At 60.8% G+C, this 17,287-nt stretch overlaps 1 protein-coding gene across 1 annotated transcript; it reads right to left on the bottom strand.

The window, feature by feature from the left end:
* Positions 1–33: 33 nt before the first annotated feature.
* LPIN3 (lipin 3) lies at positions 34–16,203 on the bottom strand. Its single transcript, XM_055139332.1, has 20 exons — positions 16,070–16,203; positions 11,717–11,916; positions 9,656–9,751; positions 8,697–8,962; positions 8,434–8,517; positions 7,233–7,353; positions 6,806–7,124; positions 6,545–6,644; positions 6,294–6,454; positions 5,873–5,966; positions 5,719–5,788; positions 5,149–5,241; positions 5,002–5,045; positions 4,274–4,412; positions 2,982–3,130; positions 2,773–2,859; positions 2,226–2,378; positions 1,994–2,105; positions 1,795–1,898; positions 34–1,666 (listed from the first exon to the last, which is right to left on the bottom strand). The coding sequence occupies exons 2-20, from the start codon at positions 11,906–11,908 to the stop codon at positions 1,522–1,524; spliced, it is 2,529 nt and encodes an 842-aa protein (XP_054995307.1). The 5' UTR covers positions 11,909–11,916; positions 16,070–16,203; the 3' UTR covers positions 34–1,521.
* Positions 16,204–17,287: the final 1,084 nt, after the last annotated feature.

The following is a 17,287-nucleotide window of genomic DNA, read 5'->3' as shown; positions in this document are numbered from 1 at the left end:
GGAGCGGGCTGTAGAATCTGCAGGAAGGAGGAATCAGTTCGAGCCATTGGATTCTCTTCCTTCCTTCCCCAAGGATGTGCTCAGGGCACGTCAGCCCCCACAGTTCCTCATTTCCTTTGTGGGGGTGAATCTCTCCCCCAGTGGTGGTGGTGGGGGGGGGTTGTGTCGGCAGAGTGGCCTGGAGGAGACCAGACCCCCCTGGGAGGGGAAGGGTTCCGGCACCTTTGCAAAACCCTAGCTCGGGGTGGGATGGAACTCGGGTGCTGGGCCGACACCCCTGGAAAGTCGTGCAGCCACATGGCTCTTGGGAGCCACCTCTGCTGCTCCTCCTGGCCACCTCCTGGTCCTCCTGGGCTGCTGGACAGTATGGGGGGGGTTCACGCATAGACCTGCCTTTGGGTTTCTCCACAGGTGCTATCCTGCCCCGACCCCCACTTGGTGCTATTTGGAGGGCGGGCCTGGATTAAAGCTTCTAACCAGCTGGTGGGTGTTTCTCTGCCCCCGAGACAGGAGGGGAGGTGCTGAGAGCTTCCGGTCCCTGCTCAGCAGCTACGTGAGCACACTGATGGGCAGAGACTGGGGTGGGGGTGGGGACGGCTGGAGGGTAAGGCTGCCTGGCCGGGTGTGGGGCTGTAGCCCCAGGGGAACAGGGGAGGCAGCCTCCTGGGTGCTGGTGAGGTTGATTCCGATGCCTGAGGGTGCTGGAGTATTAGGGCTTGTGGCCCAGAATGATAAACAGGCACCCCATGGGTATGTGGGAGCTCCTGGAGGGCGGGAGCCAGAGAGGGTCTGGGGTTAAGGCATTCACTTTGCATGCAGCTGACCCTAGTGAGATACCATGGTACTGTGTAGGGTCCCCTGAGCACTGCCAGGAGTGACCCCTGGGCACAGAGCCAGAGCCAGGAATAAACTCTGAACACTGCCACTCCCCTTGGGGTTCCCCCAAAAAAGAGCTGAGAGAAGGGGGCCAGAGAGGATGGGGGTTAAGGCACTTGCCTGTTTGATCCTGGCACCCCCTATGATACCCTGAACACTATCAGGAGTGACCCCTGAGCACCAAAGGGTGTAGCCCAAGCCCTCGACCCCACCAAAAACCAAAAGAAATGGGGGCAGGAGCCGGGGCCTGGGTTGAAGCTCCCCAAAGAGGAGACAAAGGGAACCGTGTCACCTTGTCCCTGAGGCTGATCACGCCTCCTCCCTGCATGTCCAAGCCTCGGGGGCGCCCCAGACACCGCCTGACCAGGAGTTGTTGCCCAGGGTGACAGGGACAGATACCCCGGGGTACAGAGCAGCCCGCTTGGGTGACGGTCAACGATGGCCTCTGGCTCGGGTGGTGTTGAGGCCTGGCAGCAGGCCCGGACGGAGGAGCAGGTGGGTCTGTGCGGGGCAGCCCACACTCTGCCCCTTCCTTGGGGGGGGGGGGGAGGTCTTGGTCCTGTGGCAGCCAAGCTGGCACCCCCAAGGCTCCGGGACCCGCAGTTAGTTCCAGGCCGAGTCTGGAGGGAGTCAGGCAGGGCAGGTTCAGGCCAGGGCGTCAAAGTCCACTGTGGTCGGGGGCTGTCGCCAGTAGCAGAAGTCACTGTACTCGGGGTCAGCCAGGCCCACGCGGGGGCCTCGGGCCACGGGGGGGAAGAGGAGCTCCACCACCTCACCGAGCCGCTCATACCTACGGGGCCAAGGGCGGGGACGGGGAGGTGAGAGCTGGGCTGGAGCTGCCAGCGGCCACCGCCCACCCACCCTGGTCCAGCCCGGGCATCCACCCCCGTGCGGGGGATGGGCAGCGTGTGGCCTCACGTGGATTTGTGGTTCTTGATGAGCTCCTGGATGAGTTCTCCCCGGGGATTGACAGTGAAGATGCGGGACTTGGGGAGGCCCACCTGCCGGTAGGCTGTGACATCCTGCGAGAGGGCGGGCGACAGAGGGCGATGTGGCTCTGTCCTCAGGGCAGCGGGGTGGGGGCCGGGGGGAGGGGTGGGGGGGAGGCCGCACTCACGTTGGGCCTGTTCCCAAAGGCGGCGTGGAAGGGCTGTCGGCCCCCGAAGAGCTGCTGGATGTCGCTCAGGCAGGCGATCTTGAACACCTCTGGCTTCTTCTCGATCACCTCCCTGAGCGGCCCCCCGGAGGAGCCAGCAGAGTATGGCAGCGTCAGGGGACGGGTCAGACCCAGCCCCAGCCCCAGCCCCAATCCCACCCAGGCCTGCCACGCCCCCCCCCCAACACCTCACCTGTGGAGGGCGGAGAAGAGGCTGCTGGGAGACAGCAGGATGGGGCCTCTGGGAAGGCCACAGCCCCGCTCGCTAACCCACCGCAGGTACCCCTTGGTGAGGTCAGCCATGCCGATGGCGCGCGCCGAGCAGTACAGGAACTTGTACCCGTTTCTGGAGGTGGGAACAGAGCCCTCAGAAACCAGCTGTCCCCCCCGCACAGAATTCGCACAGGCGGGGGGTTGGTCTCCGGGAATACAGTGATACCGGCCCCCAAGGGGAGCAGAGTCGGGCCAGGAGGGCTGGGCTTGGGCAGGGAAGGTTGGCAGTTACCCCGAGAGAGAGAGAGAGAGAGAGAGAGAGAGAGAGAGAGAGAGAGAGAGAGAGAGAGAGAGAGAGAGAGAGAGAGAGAGAGAGTTGGGGTTGCTGCCGGACCAGGAGGGGGGGGTTTCTGCACTCCAGGGTCCTGTAGGTCCCCAGGCTGGCCGTCCACACCCACATCCCCCCACCCCCGCCCACCCCGCTTCCCTCCCTGGCTCAGCCACCACCCCCCCGGCCCAGGCCTCACAGGTGGATTTTGTGGAACAAGCTGGTGATGCCCTGGTGTGTCCAGTCTTTTCCCAGCTGGGGCAGGATGTGGCCCAGGGCGTCTGACCTAGAGCCATGGGAAGGACGTCACTGCCAGGGCCTGGTCCTGTGTGTTCGGTGCGGGGAGGGGGCCCAGCCCCCTCTCTCTCACCACCCCCCCTCACCCAGCAGCCCAGGGCTGCCCCTCACTTGGTGATGGTGCCATCGATGTCGGAGATGACCACCTTATCATCCCATTTCCACAAGTAGATGGTGGCCGTGCAGCGGCAGGTGCCCTGGTACTGGGTGGTCACGCTGAAGACCACGTCATTGGCCCCCTCTTGCAGGTTCAGCCGCCGCTAGGGACGGGCAAAGGGGAAAGAGTTCAGTGACTGCCCACAGCCAGCCTGCTGCATCCTTCATGGCTGCACCTTCTCCTCCCGCCAATTCCAGGACCTGCCTGGGGCAGGGGAGACAGCCCAAAGGGCGAGTGCGCATGCCTGAGGCCCTGAGTCGGAGCCCAGGCACTGCTGGGCCTGAGCACCCAGAAACTACTGGGTCTCACAACTAGCACACGCATGGCCAGGAAGGGCCCCCTGAGGCCACTGTCCCTGAAAGAGAAGCTTCCTGAACCCGCCAGGGTCCACCAAGCAGACATGTCCTGTGGGCAGAAGGTGGTCCCGGCTGTGAGGGAAGCCTAGCAGGGCCTGTGGGCCTTCCTGCTGCCTTCCTCTGCACCCTGGGGATGGAGTGCAGACTGTCAGCTTCTCAGGTCAGCCCTGAGGTTGGCGCTGCTTTTGGCAGTGAGACTCCTTCCTCAGGCCAGGTACCCGGGACATGCCCTCAAGAGAGACCTAGCACTGTCCTGGGTCCACCAAGAAGGGCTGGGTCTCCACACAGCCAGCGGCTAACCCTGCAGTGGGTGTAATCCCCCTAGGGACCACCCAGATGGCAGCTGCTCGGACCCCTCCCGCACCCTAGAGCCGAGCGGAAGAAAGCGCTCTTGTTGCAAAAGCCACAGGCCACTGACATGCAAGATGCTGAGGCCCGAGCCACTAGAGCAGGAAGGTGGATGGGACCCTCAGCTCCTTCCCAAGGACAGACCCAGAGAGCAGCCCCCCACAGGGGAAATGTTAGAGTGACAGGAAGTGGCAGGGAGAGGTAGGATGCCCCAGAAGGAAGAGGGTCACGAGAATATGTGAGCACATACAATCATGAACACATGTGTTCACATGATCCTATCACAGGGGCATGTAGGTACACATGACTTGTACCTATGATTTGACTTGTAGATACGATTTGATCGAACACAATCTGATTATAGGGACATGTGGGCACACACAAGCCATTCACGTGGACCTGCAGAAACAACCTATGATCTCACATGTGTGCATGCATGATCTGACCATAGGGACGTGGGCACAGACACGATCTGATCACACAGACACATCTGAACACACGGCTTGGTCACACACGGGCACGGTGCCCATGCACACACTCACGATCTGATCAGAGGAGAGGCGGAGTGACTTCTTGTAGGTCGGCGTGTAGGCTGGCGGCGAGGGTGGCAGAGAGGGGACCTCCAGGACCACAGGGCTGTCCAGGGCGTCATCCTCACTGCTCAGGACGTCCGTCTTCTCCCTGTGGGCGCGCAGCTCTCAGGACACTCTCAGGCTCTCTGCAGCAGCAGGGCTGGGCGGTCCCTGCCCCTACTCCAGCAAGGGGCGGGAGGGCTGGGACACACTTGGGGGTCGCAGCAATAGAGAGGTGATGGCAGAGCCAGAGCCCGGGCCACAGCAGGAAGCTGGAACCCCTTGGTGACACTGACCTGGAAACCTCACAAGTGCCTCTCAGGGCTTATTCCCAGCTCTACGGCTTTGCTCATGGGTGCCAGCTCACCCCCACCGCAAGTGAGTGAGGCCAGCCAGCCCCTCACAGAGAGGGGGACCCCAATCCTCCCAGATACAAGGGTCCTGATCTGGGCCATGAGCCTGGCACCTGAGCAGGCTACCATTTTCCCAGCTGGGGGAACCTATGGCCTAGTTCTAGGCCTCGGTACTTCCCATCTGTGAAATGGGGGCATTTCTCAGGGGAAAATTGTGCAGGAATGACTGGAGGGTGACAAAGAACTAAGGTTAGGAGCAGGGGGTGGAGGTGTCCCGCCCCCCTCCCACATACACACACCAGCCAGCAGCCTCTGGGGTCCCAGGCTGGCCTGGAGATCACTCACCCCTGCTGTTCCCGGGCTTTGGTTTTCTCCCTCTGGGCACTGCGCTGTAGGAATAACATCCATCCAGTGAACCCCCCCCCCCCCACTGCCCCTGCCTCCACTGGTCCCCCCCACACACCCGCTGCCGCCATGATCCCAACCACCCACCTCCTCAGCTGAGAAGTCCCTGCGGCGCCAGGAAAACCACCAGCGGCCCCCCTTCCGCGGCATCTTCTCCTTCTCCAGCTTGTCCACCGTGCTCTGTGGGCAGACCAGGGCCAGGGCACTTCCTTCACCGTGGGACCCTCCTCCCAATTCCAGATTCTCTGGGCTGGGTCCCGGAGGAGTTCGTCTTCCAGAAAGTCCTGTGCCTGGCTCACAGGGGGACCCAACACGCATGTGCCCAGAATCGAGCAGTGCAGGCCAGCCTGGCGGGGCTTGGGGGTTGAGGCAAGAAGAGGGTCCCTGGCCACCAGGTCGCCAGGCCTCCCAGGGAAGGCCTGCCCTTGTGACACAGGTCATCCCTGCCTGGCTTCTGCAGTGTCTCTGAGGTCACATCCAAATCCGAGGGGATTCGGCACCTTAGGGCCCCGGCGGAGAGCAGGGGCTTCCGGAACTGGGCTCTCTGTTCTCCCGGTGGGTGGGGGTGGCAGCCCCAGGCCCCTCTCTGCCCGCCCTACTCCTTCCTTTCCTGGCTCTGAGCCCTGCCACCCAGGAGGCCTGGGTGCCGTTCGTTACCTTGGGCAGGTTCTTCTGGAAGGCCTGCAGGGAGAGGATCATGGGGGCAGCCACCGCCCAGCTGTAGTGTCTGGAGGACAGACGGGGTGTCAGGTCGGTGCAGCCGGCCCGTGCTGGGCGGGTCGACTAACCCCCTGTTCCCCCTGGTACTGACTTCTCATTCATTTTCACCACCAGGTTCGGGTCATCCAGCAGGCCGGGGTTCTGGGTGAGGTCTTGGTAGGTTACCGCGTGTTGCCGGAACTTCTCTGGGCGGGGAGGCAGATGAGGAGGGGGCAGTGGCCCCTGCAGTCTCCCCTGGCTCCCCCAACTCTCCCACACCGGCCTCCTGCAGGGCTACAACCTTGTGGGGCTCCTCCCCCCGGAGGTTCAGTCCCGTTTCCCCCACCCCGAGTCCCAGGCTAAGTCCACCGCCCCCTGTCAGCAGTAACCTATTCCCGTGGAGCCCAGCGGCAGAGAGTGGGGTGGGGACCCCCCCAGACCAGCCTCTCTCCTCCACGCTCGGGCTCTGCCCTGTCCCGCTCTGTCCCCAGAGCTCGGGGTCAGTCCTTAGAGGGCCCGGGGCTGGGGTCTACCTGGGGAGATGTCGCGGCTGTCGGCCAGGCCCCCGCACAGGGACAGCGCCACCGTGTCAACTGTGTCCCGACTGGGCTCCGGTTCCTGCTCAGGGTTGGGGTCCCCCGGGGGCGGCTGGCTGCTGGGCTCACTCCACCTCCTGGCGCCCAGCCCGCTGTCGCTGAGGGCGCAGGGGGTCCGTGGGGACATGAGGAGCTGGAGGGACCCGGCCCGACCCCCACGCTGCCCTCCTCCCGCGGTGCCCCCACACCTCTGGGGGAAGTACAGGGCAGCGTTCTCGGAATCCAGGGAGGGAAGGTCATCCAGGTAGATGTCACTGGGGCCAAGGTGCTGGCTTCTCCTCAGCGAGCCTGCGGGCAGAGAGGGGACACAGTGTCCTCTGTCCGGCCTGGGAGATGATGCTGAATATAGCACCCGGCACCCAACAGGTCCTCCAAGGGGGTGTCGAGTCCCCAGGGTGCACCTCCTGAGGCCGGACCAGCAGCAGGAAGGGTTCAGGGTGGACACTCACCTTTCCTCCCGGAGATCCCCTCTGGTGGCCGGGGAGGAGCGGGGGCCTCCAGGGCTGCCCAGCTCCAGGACTTCGAGGCAAGAGGGGGGCCGGGGTCCCGGGCACTGTGAGGCTTGGGCTGGGAAGGAGAAACCACCACCACAGGCCCCTCTGTGGGAGGCGGGAGCTCAGCGTCAGGCCCCGTGTGCAGGACTGGGGGGGTCCCAGGGCTGAGAGCGGGCCCGGGAGGGGGAGGCGCGCTGGGCTCTCCTTGGGAAGGAACGTCTCCCATGCGGCTCTCGGGGAGGGCCGAGGACTCCGTGCGCTCGGCTTTGGCCACCTGCAAACACGTGAGAGGCTGTGAGGGCAGGGGCAGGCTGCCCCCGAGCCCCCTACTTCAACCCTGTACCCGGGAGAGGCAGGGCCGGGGCCTGACCAGGGCTCGCACCTTAGGGAGCCTCCCCCAGGCCCACTGCATGTGGGACTCGGCTCGCAGGGGGCTGGGCTCGGGGGTCCGCAGCTCCAGCTCAGAGTCGCTCTTGGGGGATGTCAGATCACCGGACGAGAGGCTGCAGGAGACAAGAAGTCAGAGGTGCCCAAGCCTGACCGCTGCTCGCTGCCCACCCCAGCTCGAGGACACACAACGTGCCAGGACGCAGTGAGGCCTGTGCTCCTGCTGAGGACAGAGGAGGCAAAGCTCAACGGGTGCTGCAAGACGGTGAGGGTCCAGCAGCAAGCAGACAACACACCCCAAAGGCGGGTACAGCTGTGACTGCTGAGCAGGCGCTGGTTCCACTTGGGGTGCTGGGAAAGTCCTGGAACTAATTAGGGGTGATGGCTACAGACATCATGAACAGGCCACTCAAAGCCACTGAACTGTGCACTTTTAAATGACTGCCATGGTAACTTTTACGGTATATGTATATGTATTTTATAATACCGCTCACACACACACACACACACACACACACACACACACACGGGCAAATATTTCAACAGATACCTTTCAAAGATTATACAAGTGGCCGATAGACACAGGAAATGTGTCCCAGAAAAAAAGAGAGTTGAGGGCCAAAGCAGAAGTACAGTGGGGAAGGCGTTTTCCTTGCACGTGGCTGACCCAGGTTCAGTCCCTGGCATCCCATATGGTCCCCCAAGCACCGCCAGGAGTGATTCCTGAGTGCAGAGCCAGAATAACCCCTGAGCATCGCTGGGTGTGACCCCCCCAACAAAAAAAGAGTGAAAAACCATTCTCAGACCTTGATCTTTGTTAAGGGGCCACACTTGGTGGTGCTCGGGACTTACTCTTGGCTCTGTGCTCAGAGATCAGTCCCAGTGGGCTCTGGGGACCTTATGGGATGCCGGGAATCAACCATGGGTCACCTGTGTGCAAGGCCCTACTTGCTGTATTATGGCTCCACTTCTTTTTTTGTTTGTTATTTTGGAGGAAGCCACATCCAGTGATGCTTGGGTCCACTCCCAGCTCTGTGCTTGAGAGTCGCTCCCAGGGGTACTTGGGGCACCAGGAGGAGCCAGAGGGGAAACCCAGATCTCTTGCATGCAGAGCCCGTGCTCAGTCCCTGGGCCCTCTCGCTGAGAACCGAGACCGTGGTCTTAGGTCTCTGCCTGCTGCCCACCTGGACTCTCACCTGGTCTGGGGGGGCCACTCGCCATCCGAGTAGTGGTAGATGTCTTTGGGCTGTGGTGAGGACTCCCCTTCCAACTGGACGCTGCTGAGGGGGTGGTCACAGGGAGAGAAATGGTCACTGACAGACCAGGACACGCTGGGCAGGGCCTGGGAGCCTGGACGTCAGGGCTCCAGGAGGAGGTAGTGCGATTCAGGCCCAGAGAGGTCAAGTCCCTTGCCCAGCATCACGCAGAGGAAACAGCCCCTGCACCCGGCCCCACACACCCCATGGGCTCCGGCCTCGGCTTCTCCGGTGGGGACAGTTCAGGCTCGGTGCCTGCCTCCAGCTCCTCGGAACTCGAGTCGGTCGCCACGGCCTCCTCCTTCCGCCGCGGTTTCCTCCGGCGACGCCTCTTCTTCCGCCCCGTGGAGGCTGTGCCCCCCATGATGGCCTCAGGCTCGCTGGCTGTGCCCACCTGGGAACCCGAGGGGAGCCCAGGCAGGCCCCCCCAAGGGATGGGGGAAGTGCACAGGCGGGGGGGCACGTGTTCCTGAGGAGCAGAAGGTGGGAGAGGCTGGCGCTCCCCAAGAGAGAAAAGGAGCCCTCATCCCCCCCCACAGGGCCTGCCTGTGTCCCCTGAAGGTCAGGCCACACCCGGGCATCAGCCTCTCTCCTGTGCCCGCACCTGCTGTCCCTTTCCGACTCATCCCAGAATCGCCTTCTTCAGGGAGTTTGCCCGGATCACCCCCAGCCTGAGTTCCAACTCCCCTCCCCCGCTATACACACACACACACACACACACACACACACACTCCTGCAAAGAGCTGGACTGGGACCCTTCACTGAAGGCTGGGCACACCCCCCCCCCAGCCTCACTGCAGAGTCAGTCACACTCCAGGGGTTCAAATAAAATCTGCGGCCTCTGCTGACTGAGGCTGGGGCCTGCTTCCCTTCTGCAGACACCCCTCCCTTCACCCTCCGCACCCCCTACTTCAATGCTTCAGCTGACCAGGGTCGACCCCGGACCCCACTGAATACTCTCCCACTGAATGCTCTCGGGCTCCCTGGCCTCCCTTTGCAGCTTTGTGGGTGGGGAGGGGAAGGAGGTCCAGCTCAAAGCTCCTCTGCTGAGTGCTCCCCCAGGAAGCAGTCTTCCTCCCTGCCCCCACCCCTCACCCCCTGCATCTCCCTGAGGGAGTGTAGCAAAAGGGAGGCCCCCTGGGATCCCTCCAGCCCTCCTTGCCTCCTCATCCTGCAGCTCCTGGACAAAGAAGGCCTCCCCGCTGTCCCCCAGCTTCATGTGCAAGTCCACTGGCTCCCCATTGATCTCGATGTCCACCTGGAAGGAGGCGTAGAGGGGTAAGGGGCATGCACAGTTTCCCCTGCTGGGCCCCCTCTCCTGTGTACCTGTGGGCTGGCTCCCCACTGCCCACCCTGCCCTCTCCTGGTACTTGATGGAACTCTCCCCCTCTGGCCTCAGCCTCCCTCCTAGCTGCTCCTCTTCCTCAGGAAGGCTTTCCCCAGCCCTCCAGGCACCCCCTCCCTTCTCATCTCCTCCATTCTCTGGCTTTGTGGCATGGGTCACCCCTCGCAGCTCTTGTTTATGCCCAGGCTTCTGTGTATGGCCCCAGGTCACAGATATGTCTGTCTTGGGGGGGCCTAGGGGGGTCATCAGCGGACTGCATCCTCACTTTTTTGCAGGCGGGGAGTTGGGTCACACCCTGCAATGCTCAGTGGTTAGTCCTGGCTCTGCACTCAGGAAACACTCCTGGCGGTGCTCGGGGGACCATATAGATGCCGGGAATGGAACCCAGGTCAGCCATGGGCAAGGCAAACACCCTCCCCTGTCCCATTGCTCTGGCCCCACATCGTCACTACTTAAACTGTGGGTCACGGCCCCATGTGGGGGAACTTTCTAGAAATGTGTTTCAGGGATCAAAGAGACAGCTCAATGGGTTAAGCACATATTTTGCCTATGGGAGGCCTGAGTTCATTCACCAGCACCACCTGGTCCCCCTGGCACCCCAGGAGTGACCCCCAGAGCACAGAGCCAGGTACAGTCCTTGAGAACTCCTAGATGAGGCCATTCCACCACCATCAATTTTTTTAAGTAATTTTTTCTTTTGACTGGAGCAATAGCACAGTGGGTAGGGCGTTTGCCTTGCATGCGGCCGACCTGGGTTCGATTCCTCCATCCCTCTCGGAGAGCCCAGGAAGCTACTGAGGAGTATCCCACCCACACGGCAAAGCCTGTCAAGCTACCCGTGACATATTCGATATGCCAAAAACAGTAACAACAAGGGGCTGGAGCAATAGCACAGTGAGTAGGGCGTTTGCCTTGCATGCAGCCGACCCAGGCTTGATTCCCAGCATCCCATATGGTCCCCCGAGCACCATCAGGAGTAATTCCTGAGATGCATAGCCAGGAGTAACCCCTGAGCATCCCAGGTGTGACTCAAAAAGAAAAAAAAAGTAACAAGTCTCACAATGGAGATGTTACTGTTGCCTGCTCGAGCAAATCGATGAACAATGGGACGACAGTGCTACAGTGCTTTTTCTTTGTGATCTATTATCGAGTAACAGTTGGTTGGATGCCTATCTTATACACCTATATACCCAGGGTTGCATACAAAGGCAACAAAGGGTCACAAGTGAAAAAAAAGTCCAGGAAGCTCCAGACTGTGTCAGAGTGGTGAGAATGACCATTTTCTGGATACTTCCCAGAGTGGTTCATAATCTCGTTTTTCTTCACCACACATCACACAGGAGTCTGTCATTAGCCCCTCTTTATTGGTGAGGAGACTGAGGCTCCGATGGGTTGTGTCATTCCCTGGGAAGCAGCCACATGAGTCCATGAGCCCCCACACAAATCCCTAACCACTGGACTCTACTGACTCCCACAGGATACACTTTCCTATTAGAATTCCAGAAAGTTTCCATTGTCGCCAGGTTGGGGGGATTAAGGACTACTTAGATCTTAGTTCACACACTACACCCAGCTGGTGACCGAACTGTCCAGCGTGTCTGGGGCTGTGGGGCTGTAGGGAGGTCTGACCTGCCAGTGGCCCAGTGGCCCCCAGCTGTTTCACTCATGCCCCACGTAAGTCCCTGATGGGACCCAGGAGAGACCAGTGTTCCCCCAATACCAGGGACAGAGTAGGGCTACATCCGGGGGAAAGTGACCCTCCCTAACCCCAAGCCCCTCCAAGGACATATCAGAGAAGGGAAGCAAGAGCAGGCCCCACTTGAAGGGAGGTCAGACCCCCTTCCTCGGACCACAACCCCAGAGCCGGCCACTACTCACCACCTTCTCCCGGGACCGCAGGACGCCCAGCTTGCCGAAGCGCACGTGGAAGGGGGAGCACCGGAAGGAGCCGTCCTCCTGCCGCACCACCAACACATCAATGCCACCACTCAGCGTGGCCGGGTTCAGGCCCCGGTACAGCTCCTTCACCGTCCCAAACACCGTCTCCGCCAGCTGCCCCACATAGTTCATCGCTGGTGCTGGCAAAGGGAACAAGGGGTGGGTCACCACGTGTCCGTGGGGGAGCCGTGGGGTCTGACACTGCCTCCCACGCTGGCATTCCCAGGCTTACAGTCTGCCGCCCTCCCAGGGCCCCGCCACACCAGGCCGCAGTCCCCAGGCAGGATGTGGCTTCTAACCCCAGCTGGCCCACTGACCAGTCGTGGGGCACTTGCTCATTGGCTGCCTCCCTTTCCCGGGCGCTGCTCTCCACGTCTGTCAAACGAGGGCACTGGGACCAGCAGGCGTCTCTAAATGCCATGAGTAATGATGATGACCACAGGACTCCGTGGCCTGCCTCGTCTCTGCACGCGCCAACCTGTGAGGCTGGCCGAGCAGGTGTCATTATTCCTGTTTACAGACAAGCCAGCGGGGGCTCAGAGAGGTGATATGATTTGCCCAGGAACTCACGACTGGGAAGGAGAGGAGGCAGGATTGGAATCCAGGGCTGTGTGGCCGAGCACCCTAGAAGTGCACCCCCACCCCCACCCGCTAAGGCCCAACTGTTGGAACAGGAGCCACCTTCGGGACGCCATGGGGAAGAGGGGTGAGCGTGGGAGAGATCAGGCCCAGGCTCTTGTAGGTACAGGACACAGCCGGGAAAGCTGCTGAGCCTCATCTCCCGGGACATGAAGGACTCTTGGGTTTGTCTCTGGTTTGGGTTTGGGGCATGCCCAGTGGTTCTCTGCAACCACTCCCAGCTCCATTGTTTAGGGTTGCTCCTGACAATGCTCAGGAGACCATGTGGTGCTAGGGATCAAACTGGGGTTTCCGGCATGCAAAGCTTGCTGGGTCCCTTGGCTGGGGAGGCTCAGTTATTCCATCTGTGAAATGGGTTCAGCTGTTCAGTAGCCAGGGGCCGTGGTGATTAATCTGTGGGGTGATAGGTGGGTAGACCAGGTACCTAAGGCTCTGCCCAGCTCTAATCCAAATGCTTCAGACTGGACCTTTCTAAAGCTGGGGAGGGACAGAGCCTTGGGTTTAAAGATGCAAACCCGGGGGCTGGAGCAATAGCACAGCAGGGAGGGCGTTTGCCTTGCACGCGGCCGACCCGGGTTCGATTCCCAGCATCCCATATGGTCCCCTGAGCACCACCAGGAGTAATTCCTGAGTGAAGAGTCAGGAGTAACCCCTGTGCATCGCCAGGTGTGACCCAAAAAGCAAAATAATAATAATAATAATAACAATAATAATAATAAAGATGTAAACCCTCCACTCCTCCCCAGTTTCTCTGAGATGGGTGGGAGGCCATCCTGGGTCCACGTTCTGGTGCCACATCTCTCGGGCGTAGGTAGTTCTCTCTCCTGAGATGGGGCCCACAGGCAGACCTGTAGCTGGCCACGCTGGACCATCCAAGCTGCTTCAGCTTCCCCCGGCCAGACCGGTCCCTCCAGCTTCCCTGCACCAGGCAGTGCTGGGTGTGCCAGAGCGAGAGGCTGTGGCAGCCGTGAGGACAAGCCAATGTCATAATGAAGGCCAACTCCAGGCTGGCACGGTGCCTGGACTGCCAGCTTCAACCCAACATCCCTTCCCGGCTGACAACCCAGGGGCCTCCGCCCCTCTGGCTCCCAGGCCCGACAACATGCTCTCTCGTAGTCCCACTGGCCATGCCCCCAGCCACCTCTCTGTGAAATTAAAGGACTTTCCCCAAATCCTTTCAAGCTCGTAGGCCAGTCATGGGGAGGGTGGTGATGCCCGGCCTGGCTTCCTGATCCCATCCTACTTCCCTCTACTCCGCAGGCCCCAAGCTACTTGCAGAGACAGCAGCCCAGCCCGCGTAGCCAGGCCTCTCAGATACGCTTCCTGGCCCATCAGCGTCCGTGTCACCTGGATGCTGGATACCAAGTTCGAGCCACAGGCCCCACTCAGTCTTTCACTACCCTTATCCCTGGGACATTGAAATTTGTTTAATTTAATTTTCCCCTTACACTATATGACACTAGGGTTTACGAAGTTGTTCGTGATGATTTATTTGTTACAGGAATTCAATGTTCCAGCACCAATCTCACCACTAAGAAACCTTCCCTCTACCAGAGTCTCCAATTTACCCAACCACCTTTGGCACACTTTGAGGACGGCTCCCTGTTCAGGCCCAGGGCCAGGAGGGCACTTCTTAGAGTGGTCCTGGATGAACAGGGAACCAGGGGCGACATGAGGGGTGGGGTGAGTCTTCACAAACAAAAGCCCTCATTGGAATTGCTCAAGTGGAAGAAACTGGAACTCTCTGGAGGCCCCTCAGATTCGATCACTGTTTCATTGCAAGGCACCGACAGGTGCTAGGACTTTCCCCAAATCCTTTCAAGCCCACTCCCCCCGCCTCACTCTAAACTCTACTCGACAGGTGCTAGGACTTTCCCCAAATCCTTTCAAGCCCACTCCCCCCGCCTCACTCTAAACTCTACTGATGTGGGTCTGGAGAGACAGACCAAGCGGGCAGGGGTCTAGATTGACCACTGGGTGCAAGAGAGGCAAAGAGGACTCCAGAAGCTTCCAGCAATCAAGGAGCAAGGAAGGGAGGGGCAGATGGGGAGGGGAGCAAAGGTCTGGTACACCAGGAGCTCTGTGCCCTGCAGACAGAGACAGGTGAGACTTGGCTGACCTCAAGCCCTTTGTTTGTCTCCCCTGGGAGGACTCTTTGTTGGGGGAGGATTATGGGTGTTCAGCAGCATCTCTGAAACATCTTTCCCTCCGGTTGAGATAACCCAATTATCTCCCAACATTGTCACATGGCCCCTGGGGGACAAAACTGGTCCTGGCTGGGCATCACTGGGGCGGTGGAAAGGGCTAGGTGGCTTTGCTGACCTCAGTCTTTCTTTTGAAATATTTTTATGGGGCTGGGAGAGTTGGAGGGCTACACCCAGCAGTACGCTGGGCTTCCTCCTGACTCGACACTCAGGGATCACTCCTGGAGGAGCTTGAGGGACTACATGGGATGCCGAATTGAACCCAGGTCAGCTGTGTGCAAGGCAAGTGCTGTCCTATCTCTCCGCTGTTCCCTCTCTCCCCACTGTCTCTCTGGCCTCTCAGTCTCCCTTTCGATGACTGAAACCTGGCCGTGCTTTTTTAGACCCTTATCAATGCAGATGTGATGGGAGCCAAGGTTTGATTCCTCCTGAGCCTCCCCATCCCACAAATGGATGCTCAGCATTTGGAGAGACTCCGGGAAGCCAAGCTTCTCTGGCCACGCCCCTCCCGAGGATCTCTCTTCTCTAATGGGTCCCAGTTCCCCCTTTGTGGTTTTTCCTTGCTCAGCCTGACTCTCCTCCACTGCACCTTCACCTCCCAACTAAAATTCTTTCCCCAAAGAACCCTTGTGAGCCAAATTCCTCCTCAGACTCTTTCCCTGGCTCTCTGAACCCCAGTCTCCAAGTACCGGTTCACCCAGCCCCTCCCTTCTCTTGGTTCCGTCACTGAGGCCAAAGTTTTATTATGGGTGGCATTCAAGCCCCTACTGCATAGGGGTCCCAGTATTTGCATGTGAGTAGTGGGGGTGCTCCAGGTGGGCCTCACAGGGTGCTCAAGCCTCACAGGCCACTCTAGCCACACCCCCAGGCCAGGACCCAGCTTCACTGCAGGACAGCCTGAAGGGAGGTCCTGTGTTTGCATGCCCAGCCTTTCCGGGGCTCCCAGATCCCGAGAGGGGTGGGGATGTGCACCTCTGGCCAGAGCTGGGCAGAATAAGCATTCCCATCGCCCTGGAAGAAGGGAGGAAGCTCACTGCCCTGGGAAGAGGAAAGGTCCAGAGGCCTTAGACACTAGGCATCTGACGTGCCCAAGCTCGGGGCAGGTGGGGCAAGGGTCACATCCTGTGCTATGATGATGGACACTCCCCTGGAGACAGTAGCTAGGTGCCCCCAGCGCCCCCTCTTTCCCCAGGCCCACACAGTCATGGGGTGATGTGGGACCAGCGCCCCCGGAGAGGTTTTTTGAAAATCGAGCTTTCCCGATCCCACCTGCGGGATGTCCAGAGGGCCCACTGCCCGCCCCGCCGGGAAGGACCACAGGGAGGCGGCTCCTCCACTCTGGAGCTAGAAAATGGAACTCAAACCCAGGAACAGGAAGGAATGAGGGTGGGAGGGCATGTCAGGGCGGTGGGGAATGCCGCACGCCCCTCCGGTCCAGGTTGGGCCCTACCTGGGGAACTGCCCACTGGACCTCCGGGCCCGGAGCCGCCGCCTCTACGTGAGTGCACAGGGTCAGCTGGCAAGTGTCCTCGGCCCAGCACTCACTAGGCGCTTCCGGCTCCTTTAGGACCGGGTGAGATCCCAGCTCCGCCCCTTCCACTAGCCAAGTGCGTCTGGCACCCGGGCCGGGGCTCCACCCCCCGGGAAGACCCCGCCCCAGGCCTGGCCGCCCGCCCCAGGGCCGCCCTCCAATAGAGGGCGGGGCGGGCCTCGAGGCCCCGCCCCCTACCGGGCCCCGCCCCGGGCCGCACGCCCCGCCCCGCCCCCGGCGCGACGCGGCTCGGTCCCACCCCCGAGGACAGCGGAAACGCGGGGACCTTCGACTCGGGCCCACGCAGGTCCTCGCGGCCTGGCTGCCAGCTCGCTGCACTGGGCTTTTCTTTTCTCTCTCTCTTTTTCAAATGGAATCGCCGTGAGATACGCAGTTTCAAAGTTGTCCGCGAGTGGGTTTCAGTCACACAGTGTTCCCGCACCCGTCCCTTCCCCAGGGCGCATTTCCCGCCACCAAGTCCCCAGTTTCCCTCCCGCCACTCGGCCTGTCTGTGCAGGCCCTTCTCTCTGTTCTCTCCCTGTCTCTCTCTGTCTCTGTCTCTCTCTCTCTCTCCCCTTTCCTCCCTCTCTCCCTCTCCTCTCTTTCTTCCCTTTCCCTTTCCCTCCCTTCCTCTTTTTTCCCTCCTCTCTCTCTCCCTCCCTCCCTCTCTCTTCCTCTCTCTCTCCCTCTCTCTCCCTCCCTCCCTCTCTCTTCCTCTCTCCCTCTCTCTCCCTCTCTCTCCCTCCGCTTCCCCTCCCTTTCCCTCTCTGTTCTTCCTCCTCTCTCATTCCGTCTCCCTCCCTCTCCCTCCTCCTCCCTCCCTCTCCCTCCTCCTCCCTCTCTCTTTCTTTCTCCCTCCCTCTCTCTCCCGCCCCTCTTCCTCTCTCTCTCTGTCTCCCCCCTCTCTCCCCCTTCCTCCCCTCTCCCTTTCTCTCTCTCCCTCTCCCCCCTCCTCCTCCCCGCGTTCTGCTTTGTGAACCGGGGAGTCCCTTTGCAGGAGTTTGGAGATTCCTGGAGGTGACTTCGCGAGAGACAGCCCGGCGTTGCAGCCTCCCTTCTCGAGGGCAGCTCTCCCTGACCAACCCCGTCCTTGCGAGGACCCCCGTGTCACAGCGCTCACAAAGAATTTTCCACGTG

Source organism: Sorex araneus, chromosome 5 (genome assembly GCF_027595985.1).
Source record: "Sorex araneus isolate mSorAra2 chromosome 5, mSorAra2.pri, whole genome shotgun sequence".
NCBI lineage: Eukaryota > Metazoa > Chordata > Mammalia > Eulipotyphla > Soricidae > Sorex > Sorex araneus.
The sequence above is the reverse complement of the archived record's forward strand: the minus strand, read 5'-3'. Positions and strand labels throughout refer to the sequence as shown.